This window comes from Rhagoletis zephyria, unplaced genomic scaffold, assembly GCF_001687245.7.
Source record: "Rhagoletis zephyria isolate East Lansing unplaced genomic scaffold, Rhagoletis_zephyria_1.1 Rzeph_scaffold_02290, whole genome shotgun sequence".
Taxonomy (NCBI): domain Eukaryota; kingdom Metazoa; phylum Arthropoda; class Insecta; order Diptera; family Tephritidae; genus Rhagoletis; species Rhagoletis zephyria.
The window spans coordinates 48,466-65,585 of NW_016159374.1; the positions used below are offsets into that span (position 1 = coordinate 48,466).

At 36.2% G+C, this 17,120-nt stretch overlaps 1 protein-coding gene across 1 annotated transcript in view; it reads right to left on the reverse strand.

Annotated features, from left to right (window-relative positions):
- Positions 1 to 17,120, reverse strand: part of Delta (neurogenic locus protein delta) — a gene marked incomplete at its 5' end in the record, with an annotated part of 61,139 nt that overhangs the window by 33,376 nt on the left and 10,643 nt on the right. The window contains one exon of the mRNA XM_017620921.1: positions 1,671 to 1,919. Coding sequence (XP_017476410.1) covers positions 1,671 to 1,919 — 249 coding nt within the window. The remainder of the gene's footprint in view (positions 1 to 1,670; positions 1,920 to 17,120) is intronic.

Below are 17,120 nucleotides of genomic sequence, written 5' to 3' on the forward strand. Positions count from 1 at the left end.
AAGGAGGAAATGAGCGATTTGTCGAATGAATGAACGATCGGATATGCGTGCTTCTGCAGCGAATGTATGTAGATACATATGAATAAAACTGACGGGAGTTTACTTTTTTGGTTCGAAGTGCGTGCAAGCGATGGGTAACTGTAGTTAGGGAAAAAAGTTTTTTAAAACTGGAAGCACGGTTCTGTAGCCATTAACGGCAGTGAGGCATTTAAAAAAAAAACTATGTACATATGGAAGTATGTTCGATTGTAGAAAAAAATTAAGGGAAACATTTGCTCCCTTAAATTTTTTGGTTTTTCTTTGCTATTTTTTTTTTTTTATTATTTATTAATTGNTTTTTTTTTTTTATTATTTATTAATTGTTTCTGATCATAAAACTTTTATGGATTTTTTTTTTGTATTTGCTTTTTTAACTATTTTTTTATAGTGTTTTCATAAATGGTTATTTTTATTATTTCTTTTTATTTTGTATAGTCTGTTTTTATTATTTTCTATACAGATATGAGCACTTCTGTGAACACTGTATAATTGCGTTTTTTTTTTAATAAATTCATTAAATGTTGTTTCGCAAATGTAATTACCCATTTAAAAATACATAATTGGGATAACATACGGACATTTTTTGCGTTAAGTTTGAGATTCGCTAAAAAGAACAAATTCGCAAAAGACACCCGCTGGTTTTAATTGGTTAACGTTATCGAGCGTGCACTGAGTGTATTTTTGATAATTTTATTTTTTTTTAATTCTTAATACATGCCTTTTGTATTTTGTTTTTATTTTTTCCTTTTTTTATTGTTTTTATTTTTTCCTTTTTTTATTGTTTTTATTATTTTGCTTTTTATTTTTTTTATTATCCTTTTTTATTCATTTTTACTATTTCATTTTTTATTGCTTTTCCTTTTTTATTTTTTATTATTTGCTTTTTTTATAATTTTCGTTTTTATTTCCTTATTTTATTTTTTATTATTTTCGTTTTTATTATCGAATCTTCCAGAAATTAGAATTAGAGTTTGCGCATCATTAAACGCTCTGAAATTTTAATTAAAAATTCTAATTTCTCAGGGTGTATATTTTGTTTTGATTTGACCACAGGAAACCCCTAATTAGTTGCATTTTGTTTTAATAAAGTAAAACTTAAAAGGGGGATCACCAATTTATTTGTATTGCCCGCTTGTTTAATTAATGCAATGATATATTCTTATTAAAAAAATAATATCGCAGAAATTAGAATTATGTACTTAACAACAAAGTGGTTCTAATTAGCGAGCGTCTACTGTATATTTTTTTCTTATTTTATTTATTTTTAATTATCTAATTTTTTAATTTTTTATTTAGTTTAATCTTTATATCTTTAGTTTTTCATTTTAAATGTTTTTTGTTGTTTCTACTACTTTTTTTACCTAGCATTTTTAATTTTTTGTTTCAATTTTATTTATTTTTAATTTTTTTGTTCGTTTATTTTTTTACATAATTTGTTTTAAATAATGGATGAAATTTATTATTACTTTTTTATTTTGTATAGTTATGTTTTCATGTTATTATTTTCATTTACATTTACATATTTTAAATTTCTTTAAGTTAAATTTTTAGACTTTAATTTTTTAAATTTTTTACTAACACAAGTATAATTTAAATTTCATTTTGTATATTGTTGTTAATTCGCAACGTACCTTTATCACAATAATCTCCCTGCCATCCAGTCAAGCAGATAATCTCACCAGACTCAGAGCAGGTGTAATGTCCAAATGGATCATCACGTGGCCTACACAGATTCGCACAGCCTGAACCATAGTAATGCGCATCGCAAGTGACGCGAAAATCATACTCCAGCCAAGTGTATTGAGCTTCGCTTTTATTTGTTTTCCACTCGGGTGAAACTTCGAGCACTTGTTGCAGCGACAAACGTTGGATTAGTAAATCTGTAAAAGAAATTAAAAAAACATTCATTAGCATGAGTAACAAAAAAAAAAATAAAATAAAAAAATTTAATGACAAACAAAAATTTTAGAAAATTAAAAATTTTCTGATTGAGAGCACAAAAGGGCACGCGAAGAAATGCTTTCATAGTATGGCAATTTTTCCTTTTTTGTAACTATTTTTTTCTTATTTTAATGATTATGATATGGCTACCATGAAGAAACGCTAATTAAATGATGAGCGAGAAATGTTAAAATAAAACGAAAATTAGCTGAGACTGTACATTGCTATGTACCTTTATTGCAGATGCATAGTTGGCTCCTCAAGATGCATTAAATTAATATCGCTATACATAAATAGCATTTTAGGCGGCAAGTTTGGAGAAAATACAAAAAAAAAAAACAGGCAGTTATTTTAGTAATAAAGTTGTGCTGAAATTTCTGCCAAACAGGCAGACAGGTGATTAGCACAGCGGCAAGAGGCGAACAACGAATGGAGTTCAGTGCGCTCAGAGGTCCCCGACAGAAGGGAATACACAAAAAACTAAACGGGCGATGCATAAGAAATCAAGATAATGCAGAGATTTTGGCAGCAAGCAGGGCAGGGCACAGAATGAACTAAGAACATGAAAATAATGAAGTAAAAAAAAAAAACGAAAAGATCAAGCCGTAAAAATTATTTATTATTTAAGGTTGCACAAAGCGCAGTCAAAAGAAGTTCTCAGGCTGCAGCGAGGCTTGTGAATATTTTTTTATCTGATTTTTTTTTTCTTGTATTTTTGCTCGCAGTTGATGAGAAAGCCGCAACAAAGATGCTGCAGCCAGTAGTAGTATAACTATAGTTATCACTGCATAAGTGTACGCTTGATTGTGTACGACGACTGGCTACTCGCTTGTCTGTCTGCTCGTTTGGTTATTAAATGAAGATTAATTATTGCGCATTAGTGAAAATGAGAGGCCGAGCCGTGAAGAAATGCAAGCGCGCAACATAATACAATGCACAACTTTGGATGCGATTTATGTAAGTAGATGTGGCATGCAGAAGGTTCTTATCGCTGTCGTGTTGCAGGCAGATGCGCACATCAGTGTATTAAAATATTGCACTGGCTTGCTTCTTTCGTTTCATCTACCTGTAGTGAGTGCCTACAGCAGCCATATGAAAGCAGTAAAGCAGCGATATAAAGATACTTAGGTACACAAGTTTGTTGGAGTGGCTTTAGATTACAGATCTTATCTAAATGTGTTTTAGGCGCTACAAGAATATGCTTCTTTTCTGATGTAGCAGATTTGTTAATCTTTCATTTTTCTCAAAGTTATAATTAGCACGATTTCTAAGGAAAGCAGAGCAGTGAGATTTTTTCTCGATATTGAAACTACGCAGAGCTCAATCTAAGTTTCTCCAGTGACAAGCCGACACAAAAATTTCAAGTGGAGGTTAGCGTTTGTAAGCAAAAATTATTATATTGATGGTACAGCAACATAGCGAAATGCATGATGGAGCATAGCAACATGTTTCCGACTGTGAACTATTTTCCTTAACTTAATATATATATATATATATGTATGTATGTAGATTAGCGGTGAAATGCACTAGCAAATTAAAAATTTCGTGAAAGTATGTCAACGGAGTCTGGCAACATGTTGCACTCGCCTTTTCAACTTGCAACAGTTTTGTATATATACGCATATGTGCGTCAATAAAACTTCCAAATTTCATTTTAGATGCTTTTCGAAGCTTTAATTAGGCCAAAAAGTGTACTGTAGGAATGTTGGTAAAATCTGCAACATCTCGGAAGCAAATTTTTGTATTTTATAAAGTTAATGTTGCAAATTAGTTCAAAATATCTAAAATAAATAAATTTTAAGTTTCTATAAAAATCTGAAACTGAAAATGTTGCTGAAATTTTTTGAAACTAGTAGCAGCAACATTTTACCAGCGTTATAAGCTTGGTTTAAAATATTTCAAATATGAAAATTTTAGGTTTCTTTAAACAAAAAAAAACCTGTTACTGAAAGTTTTTGAAACTTGCAGCCGCCAGCAACATGTTGCTATCGTTATAAACTTGGCTCAAAATATATAAAACAAGAAAATTTGCAGTTTCTTTGAACAAAAAATAAATAGATATCTGAACTGAAAATGTTGCTGAAACTTTTTGAAACTTGCAGCCGCCAGAAACATGTTTATAGCGTTAAAAACTTGGTACAACAACAAAAATTAAATAAACGTAACTACAACACATAGGCGAAGAAGAAGCTTAAAAAAATAGCAACATACTGAACATATTAAAAAAATAATTCAATTGTTGCCGCCGCTGTCGATAGCCAACCATCGAGTATCGGACGCGCATGCATCGCTAAAGCCGAGGACGGCAACGAAGATTGGCCGGTGCTAAGCGTCAACATACTAAATTGACTGCTAAAGACCGGTCCGCCGCAACGAGTGAAGCTGCCACAGCAACATTTGTAACTGTAGGAACATAATACGGCGACAAATGTGAGCGAGTATATGTTCGCAAACATGTATGTATGGATGCGTGTGCGCACATTGCACACATACAAATACAACCGGCTATGGTCTATAAAGTAAATTGCAGGTGCATGACTGGTGAATTGAGGTGGCGTGGCAAAAGAGTCAGCAACAGAGTCTAAAAAAAACATGACAATAAATGCAAAAATTGGAAAAAGCACATATAAAAACAACAATAATTTTGTGGGCAACATCAAATTACAACTGCAAAGGCACACGGCGGCGGTTAATGTTGAATGCGGCATAAATCTCCCGCATGGCCAGCGACAAAGAAAAAACAATAACACCAAAAACTAAATACTAATACATTAGCACGTTTTCCATATACATACATATATACATACTTATGTGCTTGTATGTATGCATCAATGTGTATATGCTTGCTTGCAATATGCAAGTGCCACTCAACCAAACCACATTATTACACACGCGACCACTGCTGAATGTTGCTGGTATTGCACCGGGTAGGCAGCCGAAAGGGTACGAAGAAGGTGGTTCGAGCGCTAAAAAAAAAAGAAAGAAGCAGAAACTTCTACAACAACAAGCCAAGAAAATATAGTAAAAGCTGTAAAAAAAAAGAAAGAAAAGGTAAAGGTAATTTCCAACAACTAATAGCACTTTGAGGCAGCCTAGAATTTGCGAGGGTTGGGTACAAGAACTCGATTGTACCTATCAAAGAGGGTAGCACGAAAGAATATATACCTACATACATACATATATACAAGCAAACTGCAACTAAGCAACATAATAGCCACGCCGCAGTGATCAGCAATAACAATAAACAACAATTTCATAGAGGATTTTGGAGGTTAATATTAGCCATGCACTACCAAGAACGAAAGACTTAAGCAACGAACTTGGCTATCACTATACTGGCTATGTAATGTAGCTTAGCTGACAGGCGCAGCTGTGTGGAAGTTGAAACCTACGAAGTTATGCTCCTCGTCAAATTGTTCCCCTTTTATTGTAGGTGCAAGTAGCTAAAATTGTTGTTGTTGTTGTTCTTGTTGTCGCTGCTGCTATTACTGCCATTCTTACTTTCCGCCGGTCGTAGTTTATGGCATTGGCAAGTAGCTGACGACGTATGAATGCACCGTGTAAAAAGCAAAAGTGTTCGCGGTGAAGGTGTTTTTGTTTGCTTTCGGTAGATATTTTTGCCGCTGCTGCTGCATTTAATTTTCATTGCACTTAAACGAGATCTACTTGAAATGATAGTGCAAGCGCGACCGAGAAATTGCTTTTGGCAAGCAGCAGGGAACATGGTATTTTTTATTTACGTGTATTCTATGGGCTGGACTGAGTTGTTGAAAACGTGTAGAGAAAAAGCGAAAACGCTCTTTGCTCGTTGTGGTGCTGGGGTTATGCACGCGTTAAGATTTTTTTTTTTAGTTTTGATTTTTTTTTGATTTTTGAAACTCATCTTTTCAAGGTAAAACTATTTTAGTACCTATAACATTTACTTTTTGAGTTTATTATTTGAGATTCATTAAGAGCATAATAAAAATTGTTTGAAATGAACAAGGCGTACATTTTTTGTTTTTACATAATTTTATTGTGTTTCTATAAACTTAATTTTTTGTATTAATTTTTTATTATTACATAATTTTAATTTTGTAATTATATTTTTTTGTATCTTTAAGTGTTTTGATTGTTTTAATTCTTTTTAATTTTAAATTTCCTTTACTTATTATTATTACTTTTATTTCTTTTTGGTTTTTATTTTTCTTAATTATCAAATGAGCGTAACTAAAAAAATAAACATAACAAAAACAATTAATTTAATTTAATTAATTTTTATTATTGAGTTCTTTATATTTATTTCTACTTTTTTAATTGTGTTTTACTTATTTACTTATTCTTACTTTTGTTTTATTATTTGTTTATTCATATTTGTTTTATTAATTCCTTTTTAATTATTTTATTTTTTATTCCTATCATTTAATTTCTTTCTTTTTTATTTTTTATTTCTTATATTATATTTATTCTCATTTATAAATACTATATATTATTTTTATTTATTTATTTTATTTTTAATTTTTCTAATTACATACTTTTTTAAATTATCTTTTTAGTTTCTTATTTGGTTTTGATTTAAACATTTTTTTATCTTCTTTATTTTTAATTTTTATTAATTGCAATTTTTTATTTTGTGTGTATGTATGTGTCTGTCCTTTAATTTACATTTTTGTTTGCATTTCTTTTCGAACGTCCCTCAATATTTTAAGTTTTTAAATTTTGAATTTCATTCGCAAATTCGGATTTTTACAATTCGGTTCATTGCGATTACTTTTGCATATATTTATTTTTCAATTTGTATAATGATATCCCCTAAATTTTGCATTTTATGTTCCAACTTTTTTGTATTTTTCCCATCTCTCGCTTCAAATGCGGTTTAACCCAATTACCCCAATCACAACTACAACCACAAAAACCAAACTAAACAATCCCAACAAATTTCTAATTTCAATCCGCCAAACAAAAATTTCACTCTTATCAGTCCAAACTGACAACCGGGGCGCGGCAGTGGGCACACAAATTCCCAGCATGCATGCAACACACGCGGAATTGCAAGCGAGCTGTCACAACCAGTTACGGCGCTTATCACAAACATAAAAAAGGCAGCAGAGCGTAGAAAATCTCTCAAAGGCGACATAGCGTGAATATAATGCGAAAATGTAGGAAATCAAATTAGCAAACGCGCAAAAATTAACGACGTCTCCCAGGAGATTTTAAATCACTTTTTTGTTGTTGTCTTTTTCAACTACTTTTCTTCATATGCCGCCGCCGTCGACCAACGGTCAGCTATCAATTTGAAAGGCTTGCAAAATTTTAATATATTTCTTACATTATTTAATTTTTTTTTTTTATATTTCCACTGCAATGTGCGTAAGTTTAGCTGCTGCATATTTGCGAGATAAAAACAACAACAGCAATAAGTACTAAAAAAAAAACTGCATAAAAAATGTGCGTCTAATAACCTGTCATACTACAATTCCAACTGTGCGCATGCGCGGCCACTTGCTGTGCTGTGTGTTGTGTGTTGGGTCGGCTTGGCGTACTGTGGCGCTGGCAACAAATATCGACGCCGTTGTGGTCGTCAAACCCCATACACATGTATGTTGCAGCAAAGCAATAAAAATAAGCAACCAAGTGTGCGTAGTTATGTGAGGGACGCAAAAATGCAAACGAGCATGTTGACTTGGTTAATGCGGTCGCCGGCAAGCGTTCAAAACAACAAAAGCAGCGCAGCAGAAATTATAAAAAAAAAATATCTAAATTACAACAAAATTATAAAAAGTTGCGACAGCAACAAGACACGACATTAGCAGCCGCAGTAAATAGCAAACGCAAATGTGCAAAGCTTTTAGCTGATTGCCACAAGTACTCGCTTGTACCTACATACATTTGTACATATAAAGGCCGAGGAAGGTGCCACGCAAAAATTCCGAAAAACCATTGGAATGCCAAGCTTAGTAAGCTCTCGTTTTGTGTGAATGATTGTGTGTGTGTGTGTGTGTCTTTGTATGTGTATTTGTATGACTACAAATAGTACCCGTGTGCCACATGCCACACTGGCTGCTGCCCAAACATGCTGTGACACACACAAAAAACGCAATGTTTGTGTACGCGTGCAACTTAAAGCCAGTTCCAGTCACTCAGCCAGCTGCTGCACGTTGGCGACTTGACGACCCAGCACATGCGCTCAGCCATTTTTTCCTAACTTTTTTCAATTTTTTTTTTTTTTAATTTTTTACATTAGCATTTTTAGCTCTTGCAGTAGTGGGCTGGCTGCGCTGCTGCTGCGCCGCGAAAAAATTGCCAAAAACCAACAAAAAATTGCTGTAGAACAGGTGCCAGCACGCTGTGATTTTTGGAGCCACACATTTTGCCTGCAACGTTCTTTTTATATATATATTTTTTTATTTATTTTTTTCCTTCTTTTTAATATAATTTTTTCCACTAGCTATATTTGCTTGTTAATTAATTAAGTTAATTTGTGAGCGTTGCTGTGGCGTATTTGGTGAACTCGTAAAAAACTCACAAGCGCACAGGAATTCGTCGTTGGACCGCTCAGTACTCAACGTCTGCTTTTCTTGCCTGCGCGCCGCCACAACCGGTTGGCAGTTGCTACAACATGTTGCCCACAAAAAAAAAATCGAAACAAAATTCACTAATTCTCAACACAAATTGACATTTTTTGGATATTTAGTGTTGCTAGTTAGAATTGACTTAGCTGTCACACTAAGCTTTATGTTGCCAAACTGATTGTCCGCGAGCGAGAGAAACCTCAGTGGGTTGTACTAGTTGACCAACAGAGTTGGATGGTTAGTACAATTAGCTGACTGAATGCTTGGTTAACAACTGGTCAAGTGCCTTCCAGCAGCCAACTAGGTTGACTGCATACGCTGCTGACCACTTGTCACTGGCCGATCGAGTGAGTTCTGTGGCAGTCGTGTTGCAAGCGTATGTATAACTGTATTTCCTATAGTTGACAATGAAAAGGTGTATTACAACGCGAATGACCAAAAATTTATTGAAGGAATTTTTGGGTTAATTAGTTTGATTGAGATTTGTGGTAAAACACAAAAAAAAAAATAAAAATTGTCACAACAACGATTAACCAAACTTCCAAGTAACAGTAAGGAATCTCATTTCGAAACATATCACACACTAGCCATATTTTCATATCAGCAAAACGAATAAGTGAACAGAAGAATGCCAGCTTATCAAACTGAAGGCACGAATAAGAGGCAACAACCTGAAAAACAAGGATAACACTTAAAAGCAACAGCTTGAAAAAGCACAAAAGCATCAAAAAAGTTGCTGCGAAAAGAAAACAAAACCATAGTATATAGGTACAACCACACTAACAACTGCCAGCAGCAACTACCAAAGCCACAAGCACAGCTACAGCTTAAGAACACAACAGCCACTCAGGCAATACACGACGATGATAGCTCGACAAAGCTTAGCAGCATCAAGAAATGTAAAGAGAAAGAAAAAAATAGAAAATGAAGAAAGGTATTCTCGAAAAAGATGAAACACGGCCAGCCAGCCTGCCAGCCAGCCAACCAATGAAGTCAACTCAACAAACGTAGAAAACCTCAGATCCATTGAGTTAAAATTAAAAGATAAGCATTTAACAACTTGCAACAAGCACTTGCAGCAACAAAGCGGCTAACAACTTTGGTTTTGGCATTGGCAAAGATTAATTGGTAGGTGTAGAGAAGAGCAACAAGTAGAGGTTAAAATGTTAAGAAGCGGCTGTAAACAACAGCAAGAAAGGAGAAAAAATGATAAAATGCAAAGGGAGAATAAGCAAAATTATGAAAAAATGTAATAAAAATGTTAAAAAATACAGGATTGCAAACGAGCAGCAATGGTGACTGCTTCTGAGGGCAATATAAGCGAAATCGGTTGAATCACTCGACGTATGAGGCTGTCTAAAGCAAGCAAGTCAAGAAATGTCAGATTGAGGACACTTCACATCTTCACTGCAAGGAGCCTAACCCACTCCCCAACGAAATCAACGGCGAACCTCTTCACCACCTGGACGATGGAGGAGGTCAAGCTTCACGTTAATGGCACACCAATTGTCAATAAAGTACAGAGTCGCAACAAGGTCTTCAAGTTACTCGCGCGCAGCACCTGTGCCACAGACAAAGAAACGTTGCTGGCAACACACGAGGCAATTGGTCGGCCAGTTCTAAACTACTTATGCTGGGACTGTTTGGTCATCGACGGAGACTAGTTAGACGCAGTGAAAGAAGCCACATACTTGGCAGAACACCGCACTCCGGACAGCGACAGGATACCTTCTGATATCGCCTGAGCACTCCCTACAAAGTGAGGACCAAATGCTTCCCGTAAGGGAGCATAACAAAATGCTCAGCAAACAGTTTCTGGTGGGATGTCACCTACCAGGACTCTCCACCTATGAATGCCGTGATATTACAGACACTGAGCTTCGACTACAACGAGAGACCCGCGCTACTCTGGCCCACTTACGATGAGGATATTATAGCCGTCTTAACAGATACTTGTCTAGACTCGTCTCCAATAACTATCTCCAATGAATGTCCGGTATGTGGAGACCCTTCTATGATACCAACCTCGTCTTCACATGTCAGCTCAATCCCACTCAGCTAACAAACAGGACTGGAGATTGTTTGAGCTATGGTATCAAACCGGTTCAAAGAAAGAAAAGCAGTCCGAGAAAGTTGAAACCCCCGACACAAACAACAGATGAAGTTTATAATTTTCAAGGATTAATGGTATGAAGGATAGTATGTTGAAAGACACACAGGATATGTATGACTTGCCATTAAGCATGCGTACATAGTAGAGATGCCGTTTTTAAATCGATTAAATCGCAAATCTATTAATCGAGCCCTTCCGATTCCATTGTTTTTTTTTAATTCTTAATTCCGATTCGATCCGTGAATCGATCCAAAAAGGCTGTTAGAAGTTAATTGTATTTTCTAGTTTTTTAGCCCATTTAGACTGGTACCAGTTTTTAGTGGCTGCAAAATATTATTGATTCATCGCAATTTTTTGTTGTGCCAGGCATTTTCTTCATATAAAAATGCGCTTTAAAACTGAATAAGTACTACAATTTTATTTGTAATATTTATGGAATTATTGCAAACAAAAAAAAATGCAAAATTAAAAAATCTGCATTGCAAAAGTCAGTTTAGGCACATAAATTTTATTAAGCTAATGTATGTATAATATACTTTTTTAAAATAACTGTTGATTTTGAAATAAAGTATATTTTTTTCTTTTGTGATGAAAAAGAAAATTTCTAAACAAAATAACCATTTTCTTAAGTAGGGCTACGAACTTATAAAGTTTCTGTTTAATTTTTTGACGATTTCTTCCTGCATCGATTATATTGATTTCGAATCGATTTTTTTATTTCGATGTGGCATCTCTAAAACATATGTAACATGTAAGAATTTGGATAGGAAAGTGTTTTCATGCGGCGAATTTTTCGTGGAAGTGCGCAAATCTTAAAGAGAAAAGTTATGGCGATACACCGAACGGCAAGTAGATCTCCTGAGCTATGTGTGCGTTTTTTTTTTTATTGTACGACTACAGTTCTCAAGAACTATTCTTGACTATGCAAGTAGACGCAATTCCACGGACTTGGGTCCAACTTCCCTAGCAACACAATCTGCAATACTAATTTAAGCCAAACGTGCCATACGCATAGGTACTCAAAACCAATACAAATACGTATCATTTGTGGACACTCGGAATCCTCAACAGCAACATTTTTGTGCAATTTATGTTAAATTAAAAACTTGTTACGATCAAAGAGACTGGTTGGTCGGTCGGTTGGTTGGTTAGTTAGCCGGTGCACGACAGCTGGACCGATAGCATTGGACAGGCGTAAAGTAGAGAATGTAAGCAAAAACAAAAAACGAAAAAAACAAGCGATAAAACGAAAGACAGTCGGCGAAAAAACACGCAACGCCGCATAAAATTCAACAGCAACAGAAACAACAACTTAAATAATGAAATTAATCCTTGACAAGAGTCAACGAGTCATGTGGCATAAAATTAAAGCGCTTTAAAGCCACATGCGACAAGTTGGGAGTTGCCGGCGACGAAGCAGGAGGCATTCAAAAAAAATGCAATAATATTACAAATCGCGATAAAAATCTACAAACGACATGCAACGACGTATACAATCAACAAAACCAAAACTTGCAACATACAGCTTTGAATAGATGGTGTTGGCGGCGAAGGTGGTACGCCGTTGCAAGCAGGCGGAGAGACAGGCAGGCAAACATATTTGAAAGGAGAAGTAGAAATCCCAACAGGATGCGCACAGCAGGACATGCACGCACAGGCAGCAGAAAACAAGGCAAACATACATATTTACATGAGTGTGTAAGTAATGTGTGTTTTGAGAAGAAGCTGCAGACAAAAAGTGAAATGGCAGTCAGTGCATGCAGCATGCAACATGCAGCGGCTGAAAGAAAAGAGGCGTTGCGCGTCATTGGCAGGCAGGCAGGCAAGCAAGCAGGCGGGCAGGCAGGCGGATTGTATGGCCGTTGCTGGTCTTTTAAGCTGCGATTGCGATTGCTTTGAAATGGAAAATGAAAAATCGTGTGGTAATGCGGTGGAATCATTAGGATGCGCTATGTAGGAGTAAATTTCGATTTTCTATGGATACAAAATAAAAAATAGGTAGAAGGTAAAAAAGGTGAGTTGCCAAAGACGCAGCGGCAGTGATTTCTTTCTTATTTTTCTGCCTTTTTTGATGGGCATGAAAGAACATAATTAAAATTCCACAGCGGCAGACTAGCCTTTATTTTTAGACCCTACTGAATAACCATTATTAGATGTACTGCATTGAAAGGAGACTTTTTAATGAATTTTCAAGAATTAGGTAAAAATGCGAAGAACAAAAAACAATTTCTTAGCTGCCAAAGGTGATCAATAAATACATATGTACATAGTTGGCCGAAAAAGTAGAGAATAAATGGAAAATGCTAAGAGGAAAGTATTTTACTATTCTACCCAAAAAAAAGGAAACATAAATCTCTGCTGCCATGGCGGCCTGGGAAAATCGTCATGAATTGAATGCCGATAGCAACATTAACATACAAGCACCAAGCGCAGGCATTAAAAAAAGTTTTCATACAAAAGGGCACATAAAAATCGAATGGCAGGTATAAAGCAGGTGTTGATTGGTATCCATATGAGAATACAGAATTGAAAATTGGAAGAAGTGATAAACGAGAAGTGAGAATGCTGCAGGCCCAACGAGGTCTACAATGTACTTAAAACGGCGATTAACAAGTGACATTGAAGCAGAAAAATGTAAGAGCAGGAATGCAGACAAAAGTTGGTATGAATGCGGGGAAATGAAAATTAAAATAAATAGTAAAAATGAGCTATTCATTGGCTTGTTTTGTAGGTCGAAGTATTGAAAACCTTTTTGTTGTTAGCTGGTTTGTGGAGAAAATCAAGAATTGAATGAGGCTGAGATGAAAACATTTTAGAATAAACGAGTTGTTTAGAGTTATCTTATGGAGTAGCAAAATGGTGGAAATGAGTGGGGATTTTCGATTCAGAAAAATTAATATTTCCCCAATGAAAAGCAATTGCAGCAGATTATATTGTTATATAATTCCAAAACTTTAGTTACCAAGTGACGATCGCAAATGAAATAGCGCGAATTCGAAATGAAGAGCATACGAATAGAAAATTGTCCAGAAAAAGATTGCGTCGATTTTATTTTCAGCAAACGAACAGAATTATTTAACCGGTTTTCATCATAAAATAAGCGAGCAAGATTGGCAAGATCACTTCTGGGGCTTTGACAGCGATAAAATTGTAAGATCAGTAACACAAAAACTGTCTTAAACTCCCTTAGTCTCTATATAACTCTGGAAAAAGCAGAAGATCTACAGAAATAATCTCACTTGCTAAAAGGAAATACGACAATCAATCAATTAGAAAAGTACCAAGAAAGTAGGAGCGTCCAATGAATAAGAGATCAGATTTAAAGTTACACGATCATACATTAAAAATATAAAGGCGATCAAGATTGACAAGATAGCTTGTGAAGCTCTTACGGTGAGAAAATGGTGACATCAATAGAAAAATGTTTTGAAAATCTTTAGCTGAAACATAACCCTAAGCGAAAGAACGGATTTGGAATTACATGATCGCTTGCTAACATGAAATATACAATAAGGAGGGACAAGATCAGTTGAAAATGGAATTATATCCAAATTCAAACGATCAAATTAGCTATGAGTAATGTGTCACACAGAGGTATCGACTAAGAAGTAAAACTCTGTAGACCAGATCGAGTTCTCCACGATTACTTGAGCGGCTTACATAATAGAAAAATTACTTGGATCAGTTATTGAAATGGCATAACGATAGACAACGCTAAATTAGTTGAGAGCAGCGAAAAACGTCTAGAAATAATGGACGATTTGCTAACCTGAAATAAGTGATCATGATGGCTAAGATCACTTAGGGAAGTTAAGTGACTGGTTAGAAAACTTAATTGGAAAATTTATCGGACTTCAATGTGTCGGAGGTTTAAGATCGATTGCTAATACCAATGGGCGGCTAGGATCGAAAATATCATTTAGAAATGTATACACGATCACCTGAAAGTGATCAACAAGATCATTTTCGGACTGCAAGCACGTTATTTAAAAAATTTAGTAAGTAAACTGGCACTAGGGCAAAAGAGCTGATTGCTTAAAGCAACTTGTCAAAGATGTTGCTGAATTTGGTGAACACCCCTATTGGCATTTTCAGCATCAAAAGCAATACAATTTCAATATTTGAGATTAAACACTTTTTAAGACAGGATTTTTAAAGCAACTCAAATTCAAGCATAGAAAGTTAAGCTCAATTTAGCGCTTATCAATACTGCTTTGCAAAGCAGCACGAAGACTACACCTTTACCACTTAAAATCCCCAAAACTTCAGATCACAAAACCTTTCACACATCTCCCCTGGCTGCTTCCGTGTGGTCGTGGCGGCAGGTTGACAGCAAACAGCGCTACAGCATGATGCTAAATATTTTCAAGTGCGATTGATGTGCAACATGCCGGTTTTTTGTTTCTGCACTCGCTTTTGTAGATGCTTTTTGTGAAGGACAAAACAATTTTATCGCTTTGAATAATCAAAGGAATTTAAATTGCAACAAAGCGAGCAGGCAGGAACAGCAAAAAAGGGCCTACATACCTAGTGAATGACTGCCTGATGGCGGCAGGGAATCGAAGAAGATGCGTCTGTGGCAGCAGCCGCAAAAAAAAAAATACCAAAAAAACGCAAACAGCCAAGCAGATGCGACATTATTGGCATGCAACAAGCAAGCGATGCGAAGAAAAAAGTACAACTTTGCAGGCGATAAGCGGCGGCAGGTTGACAGGAGAAGAATAGCAACAAGGCCATGGCGGTGGGTGGGAGGAAGAGCAGCGTCAAAAGGGAGCGCAGCAAAGTGTAAAGTGAAAAAAGAAAACGATTACCAAGCGAAACTAGAGGCCAAGCCGGCAGGCGTGTTGGGTGCTGTGTAGAGAATGTAGAGATGTCCGACAATCATAGCAATACATAGCGGCAGATAGACAGCACATAGACAAGAGGTGGCAGGCGACCGCAGCAGGCGCGCTAAACTTTTGGTTCATTTGGTGACTGGCAATAAAAATTCAACAGTCGTGGTCACAGCAAACAAAAAACAACAAAGGCAAAAAGAAGTGTACAAGATGGATTACACGATGGCAAACACGATCGTTGATTTTTGTGGAATAATAGCTGACTAGAGTTGCAAACAACTAAAAAAAAAACAACCAAGCATGTAAAGCGTAGACAAATCTCAACAAGGAGCTTCAAATATGCAACTAGACAGGCTGGCAAGGATGTTGTGGTAGTAGCAGCAGCAACAGTGATTGTTGCCAGGCAGCAGGCACAATGAATAAAATTCAATCGCTTGGAAAAAATGCATAAACTCGATAGTTGCGCGAGTTATTTCTGCGATTCTGCACGCCAACTACCAGCCATCAGCCAGTCAGCCAACCAACCAACACCAGGCATAGAGCAACAATCAGCTAGAGCAGCCACCGAGCAGCAGCGCGTGCAACATTGAAATGTTGCGTGGTGTTGCAAAAGCAGACAATGCAACGAACAGCAATGGGAGGTAAAGCAGGCAGGCAGGCAGACATTCAGACACGACAGACATCAGGCATCCAGCCAGTTAACCAGTCACAGCGCGCACAGAAAAATCGTGATTCGGCGGCGCTTTTTAATGGCTGCTGCCATCAAGCAAACCAGCCAGCAACAACAAGCGCAACAAACAACACTGACTGGATTAAAATATTTGCAACAATTTAACGAGTGGCAGCAAACAGACCAACTGCTGCCGACGAGTGCTGCTACACGTCAAAGTAATTGCTAAAGTTGCAGGCGGTGGCGAAAAAGCCGGCGGGGGAGCGGAACAAACGATGCAGCAGAAGATGGAGTATTGGCTGTTGGTAAATTAATTGTAGCTAAAATTAAATTAAATCCAACTAAATTGCGAATTAGTCGTGAAAAAACGATGATACTTTGGAGCAGAAACAAAAAATAAGAGCAAGAGACACAATGAGGCACGGCAAGCAAATACTCGTATCTAGCATGGCAAACGCAAAGAGTAGCAGGAGGCGCACTTCCGTTCTGTGGCAGTCACAAATGCATGGCGACATAAAAAGCGAAGAAAAAAGCAACGCTACAAAGCATAAAATAAAGTGCAACGCATTTTCAAGGTTTTCAAAAGCAAACACAAAAACAAAAAACACATGATAAAAATAAAGGACAAAAAGAAAATATGCCACGCCAAGTGCGCTGCAGTTAAGCTACTAAAGCAGCGTGTGCGGTGACAGCTTGGAATGGGGGATAAGCTTGCGTTGGGCTAAATAACTACTCGTATTTGATATAAAAACAATATAAAAGTAAATGTGAAAAAAGAACAGACACAAAAGCTGATATTTAAAACCACTCAATATGCCGGAAATCTGGGCAAAAACAATACCTTCTAGAACAACAACAGCGGCGGCTGTGGTAAAAATGTTAGTCGCAAGACAAACCAAAAGGGGTTATATGCGACAACAGCAGCGAAAATTGAGTCACAGATACAGAGGCAGAGAGAGGCAGTGAGACCA